General features: G+C 34.6%; 1 protein-coding gene across 6 annotated transcripts in view; it reads left to right on the top strand.

The window, feature by feature from the left end:
* Nucleotides 1-14,395, top strand: part of TBC1D32 (TBC1 domain family member 32) — a 183,058-nt gene that overhangs the window by 14,362 nt on the left and 154,301 nt on the right. For all 6 annotated transcript variants that reach the window (XM_033867671.2, XM_033867669.2, XM_073789535.1 and 3 more), the window contains 2 exons: nucleotides 2,683-2,860; nucleotides 13,457-13,525. In XM_033867671.2, coding sequence (XP_033723562.1) covers nucleotides 2,683-2,860; nucleotides 13,457-13,525 — 247 coding nt within the window. The remainder of the gene's footprint in view (nucleotides 1-2,682; nucleotides 2,861-13,456; nucleotides 13,526-14,395) is intronic.

The raw sequence follows: 14,395 nt of genomic DNA, 5'->3' as shown, positions 1-14,395 counted from the left end.
AAATCATTGAGATTTACATTTTTTTTAACTTTTTATTTTATACTGGAGTATAGTTGATTAACAATGTTGTGATAGTTTCAGGTGTACAGCAAAGTGATTCAGTTATACATATACATGTATCTATTCTTTTTCAAATTCTTTTCCCATTTAGGTTGTTACATAATATTGAGCAGAGTTCCCTGTATATACAGTAGATCCTTGTTGGTTATCCATTGTAAATATAGCAGTGTGTACATGTCAATCCCAAACTGCCTAACTGTCCCTTCCCCCCACCCTTCCCCCTGAGATTTACTTTTATATTCCTTTATTAAATCACTGTATTGTAAATTTTAAGGGGACAGGAGTTTATGTTCTTCACATGGCTATACCTAACTGGAATGGAGTCTGGGGAGTGTAGTTTACTCCTATTCCCAGCTATAATCCAATTACTGTGGAAGGGGAGAGCAGCTCTGGTGGATAGCTATTGATTGCTACTGGGGCATCATTATACTTCCCTGTTTCTTGGTGCTCAGAATGTGTAGAGGAGGAGCCTGGGGCCTCCTCACTCGGTTCCTATATGTACTTCACCAGTTAGTCTAATGAGTGTATTAGGATTCAATTCCTTCTTGCTTTTTTAAAAAAATTTTTTATTTTATATTGGATTATAGTTGATTAACAATGTTGTGTTACCCTTCTTGCTCTTTATATCCCTTTACTTTAAACTTGAATTTTCCCTGGACTGTTTCTCACCTCTATAGCGGTTCTTTTCTGTATGTGTTTTCCCTCTGTATCATTCCTAATCTATTCTAATTTTCTTTTAATATTTTTGTGTTTTCTCATAATTTCTGGGACTTTAAAAATATGTACATATACAGCTATATGTATTATATTCAATTTACTTATAGTTATATAATATATAAATTATATATTGTTAAATAATATTAACTATATAATGTGTTTTAAATTACATATAGAAATCACATATATTTAATAACAATGTATATAATATATAATTTAAAATATATTTTAAAATTTCTTTAAAGTTCATTTTGTTTTTATTTTTTAAATTAAGTAATTTATTTTGGCTGCTCTGGGTCTTTGTTGCAGTGCATGGGCTTCTTTAGTTGTGGCATGTGGGCTCTAGAGCACGCAGGCTCAGTAGTTGTGGCACGTGGGCTCTCTAGTTGTGGTGCATGGGTTCTAGAGCATGCAAGCTCAGTAGTTGTGGTATGTGGAATCTTAGTTCCCCGACCAGGGATTGAACCTGAGCCCCCCTGCATTGGGAGCATGGAGTCTTAACCACTGGACCACCAGGGAAGTCCCAAAAAATTTCTTTAAACTTTAAAAACTCAGTCCACTATTTTTAGCCAAATCCCCCAGCATGATTTTATTACTTCTATGAGAGAAGTATCCTTTCTCTGATTTATGTAGTTAATATGATGCATTGACCAGAAATATAAAGAAAGGGAAGTTTCTGTGCTTATTTTCTAGTGTATTTCCAGTGTTATAATGATAAACAATAAACATACATATTATCATGCTTTATATTTACAAAGAACTTTCAGATATATATTCTCATTTATTTCTTGCTATGGCTATGTGAACTAGATCAGCTAGATTGTATTTTTCTTTTAATTTGAAGATCTAAATGGCTTTATTCAGTAATTTATAAATTGGGCAGCATCCCATCTAGTAGATAGAAGAGTGCTCCTAGATTGTATTCTTTTTATCTCATATATAGTTGAGGAAAAATAGACTTATTTATAATGACAGAGCTTGTATGTAAAGTAGTCAGGTTTCTAATCCAGGTTTTCTGATTCCAAATTTAGTACTTTATTCACTATGTTTATTTAAATCTTTATGCCTTTTTATTTTAAATATAGAAATTTCAATAGTTCACATCTCATATTCCTCATTTGTAAAATAAAGGGTAGACTAGATTATTTTCGTTTCCATCTAGCTCTAAAATTCTATTTGTAGGGTTTTGGAGGATCTCAGTCTAATGTTAGTATGGATGCTTGAGAGTTTGCACTTAATAAATGGAGAAATTTATTATAAGTTTTTAAAATATATGTATATTTAGACCCGCTAGAGCTGAAAGGGATCTTAGAAATTATCCAGTTCAAACTTCTACTAATTTCAGGAATCCTTTTCTTAACATCTCTGACAATGGGTTCTCTAGCCTCTGTTTGAAAGGACCCACTGATCTCTTAATACTTATTTAGGTCTCAATTGTGGTGATGGATGTCTATACACATAAATTATAGGCAGGAGAGAAGGGAAGCAAAGAAAATAGAGGAAGGGAGGATAGAGAAAGAGAAATTAAAAAAAGGAATAAAAGTGATGTGTAAAGTAGGCTGGGTTTTGGTAGTTTGATATTAATAGTTGACTTTGTTACTAATAACTGGAATCTATGCCATTGGAACATCTTGCCTTGGATTCTTTTAATTTTACTGCCTTGGTTCATGTAACCAGATGGAAAAACTTGGGAAATAACACATTTTAGATTCCCTATTAATTTTTTTTTCCTGTTGTGTGAATTCTGTTGTGCCATTTATTCTTTCAGAAAAACTGTCTTTTCTCTTTAGAATTGTTTGTTAAAGGGACTTTACAAGAAAAAAAATAATCGGGTAGTTTAATTTAGTTGAATGTTTTAATCTGTGCTAATAGCCATTCTCTTACAAAGATTGCTTTGAATTAAAGATACAAAGAAATGATGCATTCCCTGAAGAACATCATGATGATAGTGGTGGATTCTATGATCAACAAGTTTGAAGAAGATGAAATGCAAAGTCAAGAAAGGCAGAAAAAAATCCAAAAGGAGAAAAGCAATAGTTACTGCACAGACAATTGCTCTGATAGTGATTCGTCATTCGGTCAGGTATGTTGTTTAGTTTTGCATTTATGTCTTGAAATGGTGTTTAATAATCATTACCTTTAATACATTCTTTATTAGCTAGACTTTTTTCCACTTTCTAGTTTTAAGATTCAGAAGGATAATAAACAATAACATAATCTAATATTAAAGATTTAGTCCATGAAATAACATCTTCTAGAATTATATGTTCAGTGAATTATATCTGAACAGTTATTAATGAGGTAAGGAAATAAACTAGTGGATTTTGGATTAAAAAATAATAACACTTGAAACAAATCTGCTTAGACTTTAGTTAAAGATCTTATTCCCAATTAATCCTTATTAATCAAATTTTAACTACATTATAGATGAATATGGAGATAAAACATTTCCCTTATTTATCTTCTGTGAAGGTTGCTGTGAATTGTTAGTTTTAAGTTTTTTTTTTATGTCAAAAGATTTGAGGTTTTATATTTTATCTTTCCAGGTTACTGGAATCCTTGTCTTTTGGCTTCAGCAGAGCTAAGGGAAAGGCCAATGTCTAGATTAGTCCTAATAGAAGACAAAGGAAACTAGATAGAGTAGAGCCCATGCATGCACCATGAAATTCCACATAGAAAATTTCAAGCCAAATGGAATCTGTTTGACCTTCGTGTGAATCCTACCTGCTATTTTTAGTGAAACATTTTCACCTAATTAGTTCTAACATAGGGACATAACTATAACGTAGATCCTAAACGTATAGCAAAAAGGGATTTGTGGAGTTTGGGTGAAACCTGAAATACGTGTGTGTATTAGTCACAGTTGAGACTGCACTTTTGAAGGAAAAATGGTTTTGGAATTAGTCAAAGCAGAATGTAAAAGTTATCACTGCATCATTTAGCAGGAGATATTGTGCTGAGTTTTAAATTTTACAAGTCAGGTTAATTATCTGATGTGAGGAAGGAAGTGACAAAGATTGTGAATTTTCTTCATGTTTTGGCTCTTAATCGTCCCTTGTTGATGTACTCTTTGGAAGAAGCTGGGCTGTAGAGATTTTAGTTCAGCTTAATACAATCAGATGGCTTATTCAGTAGGTTTACTGAACTGCTTCTTCAGATCAAGGACTTTCTGGAAATGAAAGGCACAGAAAACCCAACTTTAGGACTCTGAGGGATCATAAGATTATACTTTCTTAGTTATTTGATGAACCATGTATATACACTGAAATCGAACCACAAGAGAAAAAAAGTGGAGCACTGTTAATTTGTTCTAAGAAGTACAAGTATTCAGATCTCAATAGGATTGATTGAGTAGCTGGCAGTTAAGAGGTGCTAGCTAAGCACCAACTTATTTCCAGTCATAGAATCATAGATTTTTGAAGAAATTCACAGCATTGGTAGAAATGGAGTCATACTTTCAGAAGATATTCTTGTTTTTTATTTTGTTTTGATTCTTGAGAAGGATCATGCTCTGAGTTTATGTGGCTTCCTTTGGAATGTCCACGGGGTATATCTGCATTTTCAAGTGCCTGCCTTATGAATATGACCTTGTGTCAGAAGCGACTAATTGAATTGAAAGTGAAGTATGCCCACCAACAAGGTGTGGGATCCCTGGGCCTTTGGAAAAAAGCAGATGAATGCCAGAACTGTCCTGAAAGCTCTTTCAGTGTGGCCAGACTCTAATATGTTTGGGTCTGCTTTTGTTTAGTGAAAAAAGACTCTCTTGCATGTAACTGACCGAAGAGAGGCTGAATTAATAGGTTCAGAATTGAAAGGATCCCTGAAAATATATCATTCATTCCATTAAATATTGATGTTATTATTGATGCCTTCAAAATTGATGTTACTTGCATCGGGCTTTAAAAAAACTGAATTGTTCTATGAATAGCATTCAGTAAACAATTTTGATGCTGCTGTTTTGATATTAGAACACTTGTATTTTGTGAATAGAGTAGGCTTTATTTCATTGCTATTTTAAACATTGCGTCCTGATTGTATATGGATTTCTGACCCAGTATTGAAAAACTTTGGACATTACTGCCTTGGAGACTGTTTGTGTAAGTTTGAGCATATTAAAGAATAAAGTTGGCTGATTTTTACTATAGTTGTGAGCAGAGCATTCACTGAAAGCATTTGGCACTGTGATTAAACCTGGAAAAAGTCTGCAAAATAATGCTAGAAAGATAAAAATAATAATATTAGATATCTGTTATTGAGATTGCTGCCATATGTTGGTCCCTTTGCTTGGCTTTATATTCACTATAGGTGTTACCAGCCTACTTTACAGGAAAAAGCGAGGCTTATAATAATAGGTAAAACTTGTGTTTCTCCTTAGGATTCCACTGTGAATTTAAGCCTGGTCTCTTACCCTTGATAGTCTGTTCTCTTTGTTCTGTGCTGCACTACCTGGAGACTTCTTGGGTTCAAATCTTTGTTCTACCACTTACTAGCTGTGTGACCTTAGACAAGTGTCTTTACTTCCCTGACGTAGTGTTTTTCATTTTAAAATGGGAATGATAATACCACTTACCTCATCCTGCTGTTGAGAAGATTAACTGATTTAATAGTTGCTGCTGCTCTGTACGTGTTAGCTTTTATTATTGCATCTTGAAGGATATGCTGAAATGGATACCATTGAGAGACATACTCAAGTAGAAAATTTCCCAGCTCTAGTCCTGTATGGTTTCTAACTGAGCTTCTATGGGTCATTTTCTACTGCTGGAAGATTAGAGGATTACCTCTAATTAAGCTTTCAAAATTAATGTCCTTTCCTCTTGCAGCTTTTCTTTCTCTTACCCGACAGTATTCAGTTGTAATATGGCACAGGCATTACATTATGCTTTTTGTAGTGTGCAAACTACCGATATTTTACTACGTTCTAAGGGAACCCCAAGATGTACCCTTTGTATGGAGAAGGTGAGTTTAGGATAACAGTCACCAGCTGTTCTTTCATGATGTGAACCTATTTAAGGAATTTATTGTTTCTTTACTTTCATGGTAACCTCCCCATGAAGCCCATCCTTTGGTACCTATGGCAGGCAGAATAACAGCCCTTTCACAGACATCCATGTCTTAATACCCAGAACCTATGAACCTGTTACCGTACATGGGCCAAGGGACTTTGTTAGTGTGATTAATTTAAGGATCTTCAGATGGGGAGATTATTCTGGATTATCCAGGTGAGCCTAATGTAATCACAAGCGTCCTTATAAGAGAGACTCAGGAGGGTCAGAGGTAGAGAAGGTGCTGTGCGGGCTGAAGTAGATGTCAGAGTGGCTGCCAATGTATTCTAACCTCTAGAACTGTAAGGTAATAAATTTGTGTTTCTTTAAGTCACTAAGTTTATGGTAACTTGTTACAGTAGCAGTGAGGAAACTAATATCTTGCCATTGTTGCTGCTTATTCACCTGAAGGCCAGGATCTTTTCTGTTATTTACTTCCTGGAAAAGAAGCTTTGTGTTTGAACTGCCTCCTGGGAACAATTTGAATTCCATCTTTTTGCTAGGTTTTGAATTCTTCCAGTAAGACTTTTCTTGAGTAGCTTTTTCCTGTTATTGAGTTTGAGGCCTTTCCCCTGTCTCTGAGTATGTGCTGTGCTATCAACCACTCTAATTTACGTTTTACCCTAACTTCTCAAATCTTAGAATATCTTGAGTTCAGCGCCTTTTCTGGCCTCTCCTAAAATCTTTAAAGTTTTTACAATGCTCTTTTTGGTGAGGAATTCTGCTTTTGAGGATGTCATACTACTGCTGAGGAATTACAAGATTCTCATCTCTTGTTCAGCAGCATTGGCCAGGACAGTAGGATAGCCACAGCCCAAACTACTATTCAGAAGTTCCTCCATCTCGAGCTACCCTTAATTGATAAGACTTTTATTATTATTATTTGTCTTATAAACAGAAAAAGATAGGAACCTAAAATCCTAAAAATGTAGAAGGGAAAGGGAAAGGCAGCTGAGAGTAGGAAAAAAAACACGGTAGTATTGATAATGCAGCTGCCTAGAGTTAAGCTTGAGGCAGGGGGCTTGTTTGGGAGAAGAACTGGGTAGGTGCAGGTGTGAGCTTTCTTTGCTTGCTTGTTTAATAGTACTGTCTTGAGACAATTTGACACCAGAAAAACTAATTTCTCTGATTAACAATGCTAATATCTTTATGAATACCTAAGTTTCTTTATACTTTTAAATATTAATAGATTTTTGTTATTTCTCAATGGTAGCACTTTTAAAGAAAAGTGCAGAAGTTCTTTTTTTGTTAAAACATTATTTAAACATCTAGGAAATTAACTTTATCATTTGAAAATATTTTTAAAACCTTATTTTTGTTTTGAATTAATAACTTTGTTCTGTATTTAAGGCTTAATGAAGGGTGGGCTCATAATTTTTTTTTTTTTTTGCGGTACGTGGGCCTCTCACTGTTGTGGCCTCTCCCATTGCGGAGCGCAGGCTCTGGACGCGCAGGCTCAGCGGCCATGGCTCACGGGCCCAGCCGCTCCGCGGCATGTGGGATCTTCCCGGACTGGGGCACGAACCCGTGTCCCCTGCATCAGCAGGCGGACTCTCAACCACTGCGCCACCAGGGAAGCCCGGGCTCATAATTTTAAGAAGTTTTAGATGCACTACAATTAAAAAAAACTATTCTGCATGAAGCTAACTCATTCTGAATCTTGGAAACAAGTCAAACTCTGGCTGTGCCATTGATGAGCTGTGGGCTTTGTCTTCTTAACCTCTTTCAGTGCCTCAATTTTCTTAACTGTTATAGAGGAGATAGTAATAGTATTTACTCTTATAATGTTGCCTTGCAGATTTAATATATGTAAAGCATTTTGAACAGTACTTGGCTCATATTAAGCTCTTATATAAATGTTTGCTGTTATCATTGTCATCACTGGGTGGTGGTTCTTTTTCTTTTGTAAGAACAGGAAAGAAATCATTGTACAGTTACACATATTAAAGCCTAAAGAATCATTAGGTTTAATATTTATATATTTTATTTCCCATAGCTCTTTGAACAACAGTAATAGTTGTCTTTCTTTGACTAGCTGTATTTCAATGGTTTATATAGTTTACAAACCAAATATTTAAAATAGAGATTTCTAGAGTAATTTGAGGGTGGTATGATTTTTGAACTTAAAGTGTAGTTATTGACTAATGTGAATATTCTCCAATATATGTTGTAATAAAGTGAATATATCTCTTTAAAACAACAGAAGTTACAGAATGCATCTTATGTTCACTATCTTTAGGTATACTGAATTTTACAGAAATGTATACAAATCTTATTTTAGCATCTGAAGACCTTTAATTAGGATCCTTATGATCATACAGTAGGACCAAAATCCATCTTAGATTATCAACCTATTCTACTTCTTGCTCTTTTCCCTGTAGCATTTGCTCAGAAATTATTTGCTTGGTTTATACTCTCACACATGTAAATATGTCTAAAAATGTTTTCCTTTTGGAATTATCTACCTATATTGATATCAGCAACAGGTCTCTTTTGTGTTGCTTTACCAATCAAGTTGGCAGACACTGCTCCCCTCAGGAATTTTTAATCTAACAATTTCAGCTGTTATAAATATTTCTAACTCTGTTGTAGTCAATGGAACACGTTTTCTACATGTTCCAGTTAAGTATCAATAAATTATTATAGTTAGTTGCAATGGAAATTTGTCCATCCAGTGATACACAATAACACACAGAAATGTTAAAAACCTATATAGGTAACCTTTAAGGTAGGTATTAGACTTATTCTCATTTCTAGTGTAGTATGTATTTTATTGCTTAAGTAACATTTTAAGAGTAATTTGTACTATGTTTAAGAAGACAAAGGAATCTTAGAGGGTACTAAGCATATTAATGAGTCTACTCCAATCAGATAACTACTAAAGGCTATGCTTTTCTAATATGCATTATTACCTGAGAGGAAAGGCAAACATGGTAGAATTAAGGGACTTCAACTGTTTGGATACATATTCAACCAACAGATATGTATTGGACATATGCTGTGTACAATATCTTGTGCCAGGCACTATAAAATTGCAAAGATGAATCAGATATACATTATTTTTTCAAGGAGCTTACTTGAGAGTAAAGAGATAGGATATGTACATAAATAACCAAGTTGCAAGTAGAAGTAATGTGTCATGGGAATTCAAAGACCATCCCTTATAACCAAGAATATCCAAGAGCTATAGAGGAAAGTATTTCAGACAAGGGAAAGTTCAAAATTTCTGCATCAACAAAGAATGTGGCATACCTGGGAAGCTCTGAGTAGTTTATGTGAAGGGTTAGGACAGAGTTTGCAAGGAGTAAATTGGAAGGTTAGATTAAGGGCAGTTTATGGAGTAAGGGTAAGGATTATATCTTAATCATTATTTATTGTTTCTAGCTATAAAATCATAGTGCCTGGTAACATAGTAGGTGTCTGACACATAGTATAGATGCCGAATAAATATTTGAGGAATAAATGAATGCATTCAAAAGCTAAATTTAATTGTTTTGTAATTTGAGAGAAATCATTTTAGGTTTCTTAACAGGAAAATGTGTGTCAGACTTACCTAACAGTTGTATACAGAAGGGCATGGGAAGGGGAGAAAGAGGTAGGGAGATAAGTTAGAAGGCTATCATGGTAGTTAAGTAAAAAGTAATGAGGACCTGAACTGAGGAGGCTTTGTAGGAATAGAGACTGATGTGAAATTATTGCAGAAGTAAGATCATTAAGCTTGATTTTTGATATGTTTTGGAGAGAGTAGTGCAAAGTGGAAGTAGAAGTTAAAGGTCTAGTTATGTTTTTTTTAAGCCAAAGTAGCTGGGAGACTATGATGTTATGAACCAAGTCTGGAATTAGGGAGGAATTAGATGTGGAGAAGAATGTGGTGGGTTCTTCTTTTATTCTTTTTTGTTGTTGTTGTTGGGTATACATATTGAATTTGAGACACCAGTAAGGTATCCCAGTGGTGTAGCAGGTAGTTGAACATGCAGGATTCATTTGGTAGAAATGTTGGGGATAACAACGTGAGTCATTCGTGCAGAGATGTTGCTACTTAAGCCACCTAAGTAAGCAAGATCTTAGGAAATGCATTTCAGAGGGCAGACAGAAATGGAAGAATGGGTTAGACAGGGTACCAAACCATATTGCACTGGGTAGGAGGTTAAGGGGGGATGAAGGCTAGAGGGAGTCAAATAAGATAAGGACTAAGAAAAGATCTTTGGATTTGGCGGTTAACTGTTCACCACAGAATAATGTTGAGAGTAAGAGGAGGGAAGTTGAGGGATCCTCATGCTGATTAGTTGCGATCATTTCTGTGAAGTGAAAAGCAAAGACATTTTCAAAGTAAGGGTTGCTTGCCTGAGGTATTGATCATAAAGAGATTAAAAAAAAAGTCTTTGTTGGGGGAGCATTTAAGCAAATGAATTTTAAGATCTAAGTATTATCTTTTTTGACTGCTACTTGACATAATATTGGTTGTTTCACCAAATATGAACTCCTGTAGTTGCAAATGTTCAAACAGTATCTGACCCTGCATTTACCAGGGCTGTTGTAGAACGTGACTTCTCTTTTAGAAAAGAAGCTGAATGGAAATCTGAAATCAATGAATTATATTTATAGATCTTGAATAGGCAGTAGGTAGGGGGGACTCAGTTTTCTATTTTCAGATAGAAAATTCCTGGTTGAAGTAAGTTTGAGATTTACTTCAAATTTTAAAATTTAATAATGATAAAGCAAAAAGACTTTACATTTGTTCTCGTTTAATTCTTACAGTGATGCTAGGAGGTGGATGTGAAAACTGCGGATGGGGTTAAAGATTCCAGGGACACATAGCTAGTTAGAATTTTAAAACCTGGCTTAATCTTCTGTCTGATTAAAACTCATGTCCTTGATATTCTTATTTGCTAATGAGTTGGATGGCAGGACATTTTAGACATCGATGATAATCTGATAAAAGTCATGATAGTGGAAGTGGGAGGACCAGAAGAAATCAATTTTAGAAGAGGCGAAAGGGCCAGGCTAAAGAAAAGAGCTTGTGTAATTAGCAGTAGAATGAGTGTGTATATGTACTTTATATACTTACTATATACACATATGGACATATATACTTATATCTATATACACACAACATATATCTTAATGTTTGTATATGTATACTATGTAAGATATCCTGTGTTGTGTACTTTCTTCCCATTAGACAAGACAAGCTGCACTTATATATACTTACATTTTATTTAGTAGTTACCACTCATACATTTTAGTATTTTAATTGTTGTATAATGAAAACTCAAAATTAAAGCTCTATTATTTAATATACAGTACTTCTAATTTTAAAAAGTAGTATATACAGACTTCAGCAGTTGAACTATATACTTTATTTTTTAATTTAATTTTTTTTTTAATACAGCAGGTTCTATTTTATGCATGTTAGTGTATGTATGTCACTCCCAATCTCTCAATTCATCCCACCACCTCCACCCCCTGACCCCCGCTTTCCCCGCTTGGTGTCCATGCGTTTGTTCTCTACATCTGTGTCTCTATTTCTGCCTTGCAAACTGGTTCATCTATACCATTTTTCTAGATTCCACATATATGCATTAATATGATATTTGTTTTTCTCTTTCTGACTTCACTCTGTATGACAGTCTCTAGGTCCATCCACGTCTCTACAAATGACCCAGTTTCGTTCCTTTTTATGCTGAGAAATATTCCATTGTATAAATGTACCACATCTTCTGTATCTGTTCATCTGTCAATGGGCATTTAGGTTGCTTCCATGACCTGGCTATTGTAAATAGTGCTGCAGTGAACACTGGGGTGCATGTGTCTTTTTGAATGATGGTTTTCTCTGGGTATATGAACTATATACATTTAGAAAAGAGTAAAACCGAGGACACTTTAAGGCTTTTTAAGAAAACTTACATTGAAGGATCTGAAATATCAGGTTGTTTTGGGTTTGTTATCAAGTGGCAATATGTACCCTGTATTGTTAGAGACAATGTAGCATGGTAGGAAGACTGGCTATGGAATCATTCTCGAGTTTAACAAATGTATATTGAGTGCCGACTCTGTATCCAGCACTGTTTCAGGTATTGAGGATACTATAGTGAAAAAGACCAAAAAGATCAAAAAGACTAAGTGATTGTAAGGCAGCCATGCAAAGCTCTAGAAGAATAGCATTGCCAGGCAGCAGGAGTGGCAATGGCAAAGGTTCTTAGGCTAGAGTGGGCATGGCATCTTCCAGGGATGGGGGAAAAAAGGCCAGCATGACTGAAACCTACATGGCAGAGGGCAGAGTGGTATGAGAGAAAGGCAGGCAGGGGCCAGATCGTGTAAGTCAAACTTTTATATTTTATTCTGAGTAAAGCGGGAAGTCTTTTTGTGGGGTTGAAGTAAGGGAGATAAAGAGACTTGATCTATAATTTTGAGAAGCTTTGTCTATTGCTAGAGAATGGATGATGGGGTAGAGTAGGATGAGATTAAGAGCAGAAGCAGGGAGACCAGTTAGGATGAATTTAAGTAGTCTAGAGTCAATGCTGGTGTCAACTAAGGTTTTAGCAGTGAAGTGGCAATGGGTAGTTAGAGTTATGATATGTGAAACTTGGGAGTTGTCGTGGCATTGGATGTAGGAAATGAGAGGAAGCAAGGAGTCAAGATTGACTCCTATTTTTGACTTAAGACAAAATATGGATGGATGGTAGAACTATTTACCAAGATGGGGAAGTTTGAGGGAGGAGCAGGTTTGGAATAAAAAAATCAAGAATTTTATTTTGGATATGTTAAGTTTGAGGTGCTTATTAAACATCCAGTGGAAGTGTTGAAGGGATAATTATATATGTTACCTTGGAGATGAAGTGACTGATAAATTTTAGTCATTGTGATGTATTTAAGAACTAGATGAGAACACCTCAAGACAGTATAGACAGTGAAGAGAAGAGGGTCTCTAATGAAGATGGGAATCTGAGTTCTGATTGCTGGGTGACTTGGTTTTCATATTTCTCATACTTCAGAGTCATTGTGAATTGAGGTAGTACGAGGCTTGTTACATAATAATGGCAGTTTTATTTTTAGGTGGTTATTTAAGGTATTATTTAAATTGCTTTGGCAAGAAGAAGATTCCTTTTCTAAAACAGCTTATGGTCTACTATAAACTTTTTTCTAGATAGAAGTTTTTACTTTAGGAATTCTTCACCTAAGAGGAGACATGGAGAAAGTTTAAGGAGAAGCACAGGGAAGAAAAGGAACAGAAAAGTTCAAGCAGCATCATAGCTATGCTTAGGGTACCATCAATGCCTTCTTATTTGTTTATGTTGTTTTACCTTTGTTTCATACATCTCAGATTCCTGGGTACAAAACATTTTTAGCTTTATATCTTTTGAGTCATATTCTATATGTTGCATTTGCTCAGCAAATGATAACCTCATATACATGAAAGTATATGTCCTACTGTCCTACTGGGACATTAAGTTCTCATTTAAATGCCTTGGGATACAAAAATTCTAAGTTTGCTGCTAAATCAAAATAGATCATCCCCTTCTCTTGTTTCAGAATTTGTTTTGTGCTTGGAGTTATATGAAAAATCATTTATAACAATACTTCTGAAAGTCTACTAAATGAATGAAGGAATTAACGTTCTGTTAATTGTGTTACAGAGTTATAAATTTTGTCAAGGAAAATTACAGTTAATTTTAGACCAGTTGGATCCTGGGCAACCTAAAGAGGTAAGTTTAAAGGAAAACTGTTAAGTTCAGTCATATATATATATATATATATATATATATATATGTGTGTGTGTGTGTGTGTGTGTGTATATGTGTATATGTGTGTATATATATATATATATATATAAATAGATTATAATTAGTAGCAGCTGGATTATTTCTCTTGAAGATAGTCCTTTAATATCATGGCAGTTCTAGACTGATATCCCTGCTAGACTTTCTAGTCTTGAAATGAAAAGTCACAGAGTAAGAGAGGCTCTCCTTAGAGAGTGCTCACAGTTTGTAAGAGGAAATTTTTATTTCTAGTTTCAATTTTCAAGGGATGAATTTATGAGCAGTTTCTCCCAAACTGTTCCTTCACTGTTGCTTTGTATGTGACGTTTTAGTGATTTCTTTGAAGAAAATAATCTTCATTTAATCCTCTTTCTACTTCTGGAAAACGTGAGCAACTTTGACACATGTTCATTTATTAGAAAATATTTTTAAAAAGCAATTTTATTGAATTGAGCCTCTTTATATTGTAATAATTGTATAAATTACTGTTTATGAAGTTTTATTTCATTTGAAAGTCATTCTGTTTCACTTGAAATAGAAAATTATAGGAGTTTTGAAGTACCTCAGACATCTGTTATATCTTGCCATTTGGTCTCGTTTTTGAAATACGTTGTTTTTCTTCAACTTTTCATTTTAAATTAAGTGAATAGCTATGATTTACTCCCACTGATTTTTTTTTTTTCCTCTCAGCATTTCACATTCTGATTTATTTTCTAGGTTTTAGTAAATGTTTCAACAGATTGGCAATGGGACCTGACTTTATATGATAACGATATTATTGACTTTAGTTTAAGTGGATTATTTGGAAATCTATAC

The sequence above is a fragment of the Tursiops truncatus genome, chromosome 12 (assembly GCF_011762595.2).
Source record: "Tursiops truncatus isolate mTurTru1 chromosome 12, mTurTru1.mat.Y, whole genome shotgun sequence".
In the NCBI taxonomy this organism is placed as follows: domain Eukaryota; kingdom Metazoa; phylum Chordata; class Mammalia; order Artiodactyla; family Delphinidae; genus Tursiops; species Tursiops truncatus.
The sequence above is the reverse complement of the archived record's forward strand: the minus strand, read 5'-3'. Positions and strand labels throughout refer to the sequence as shown.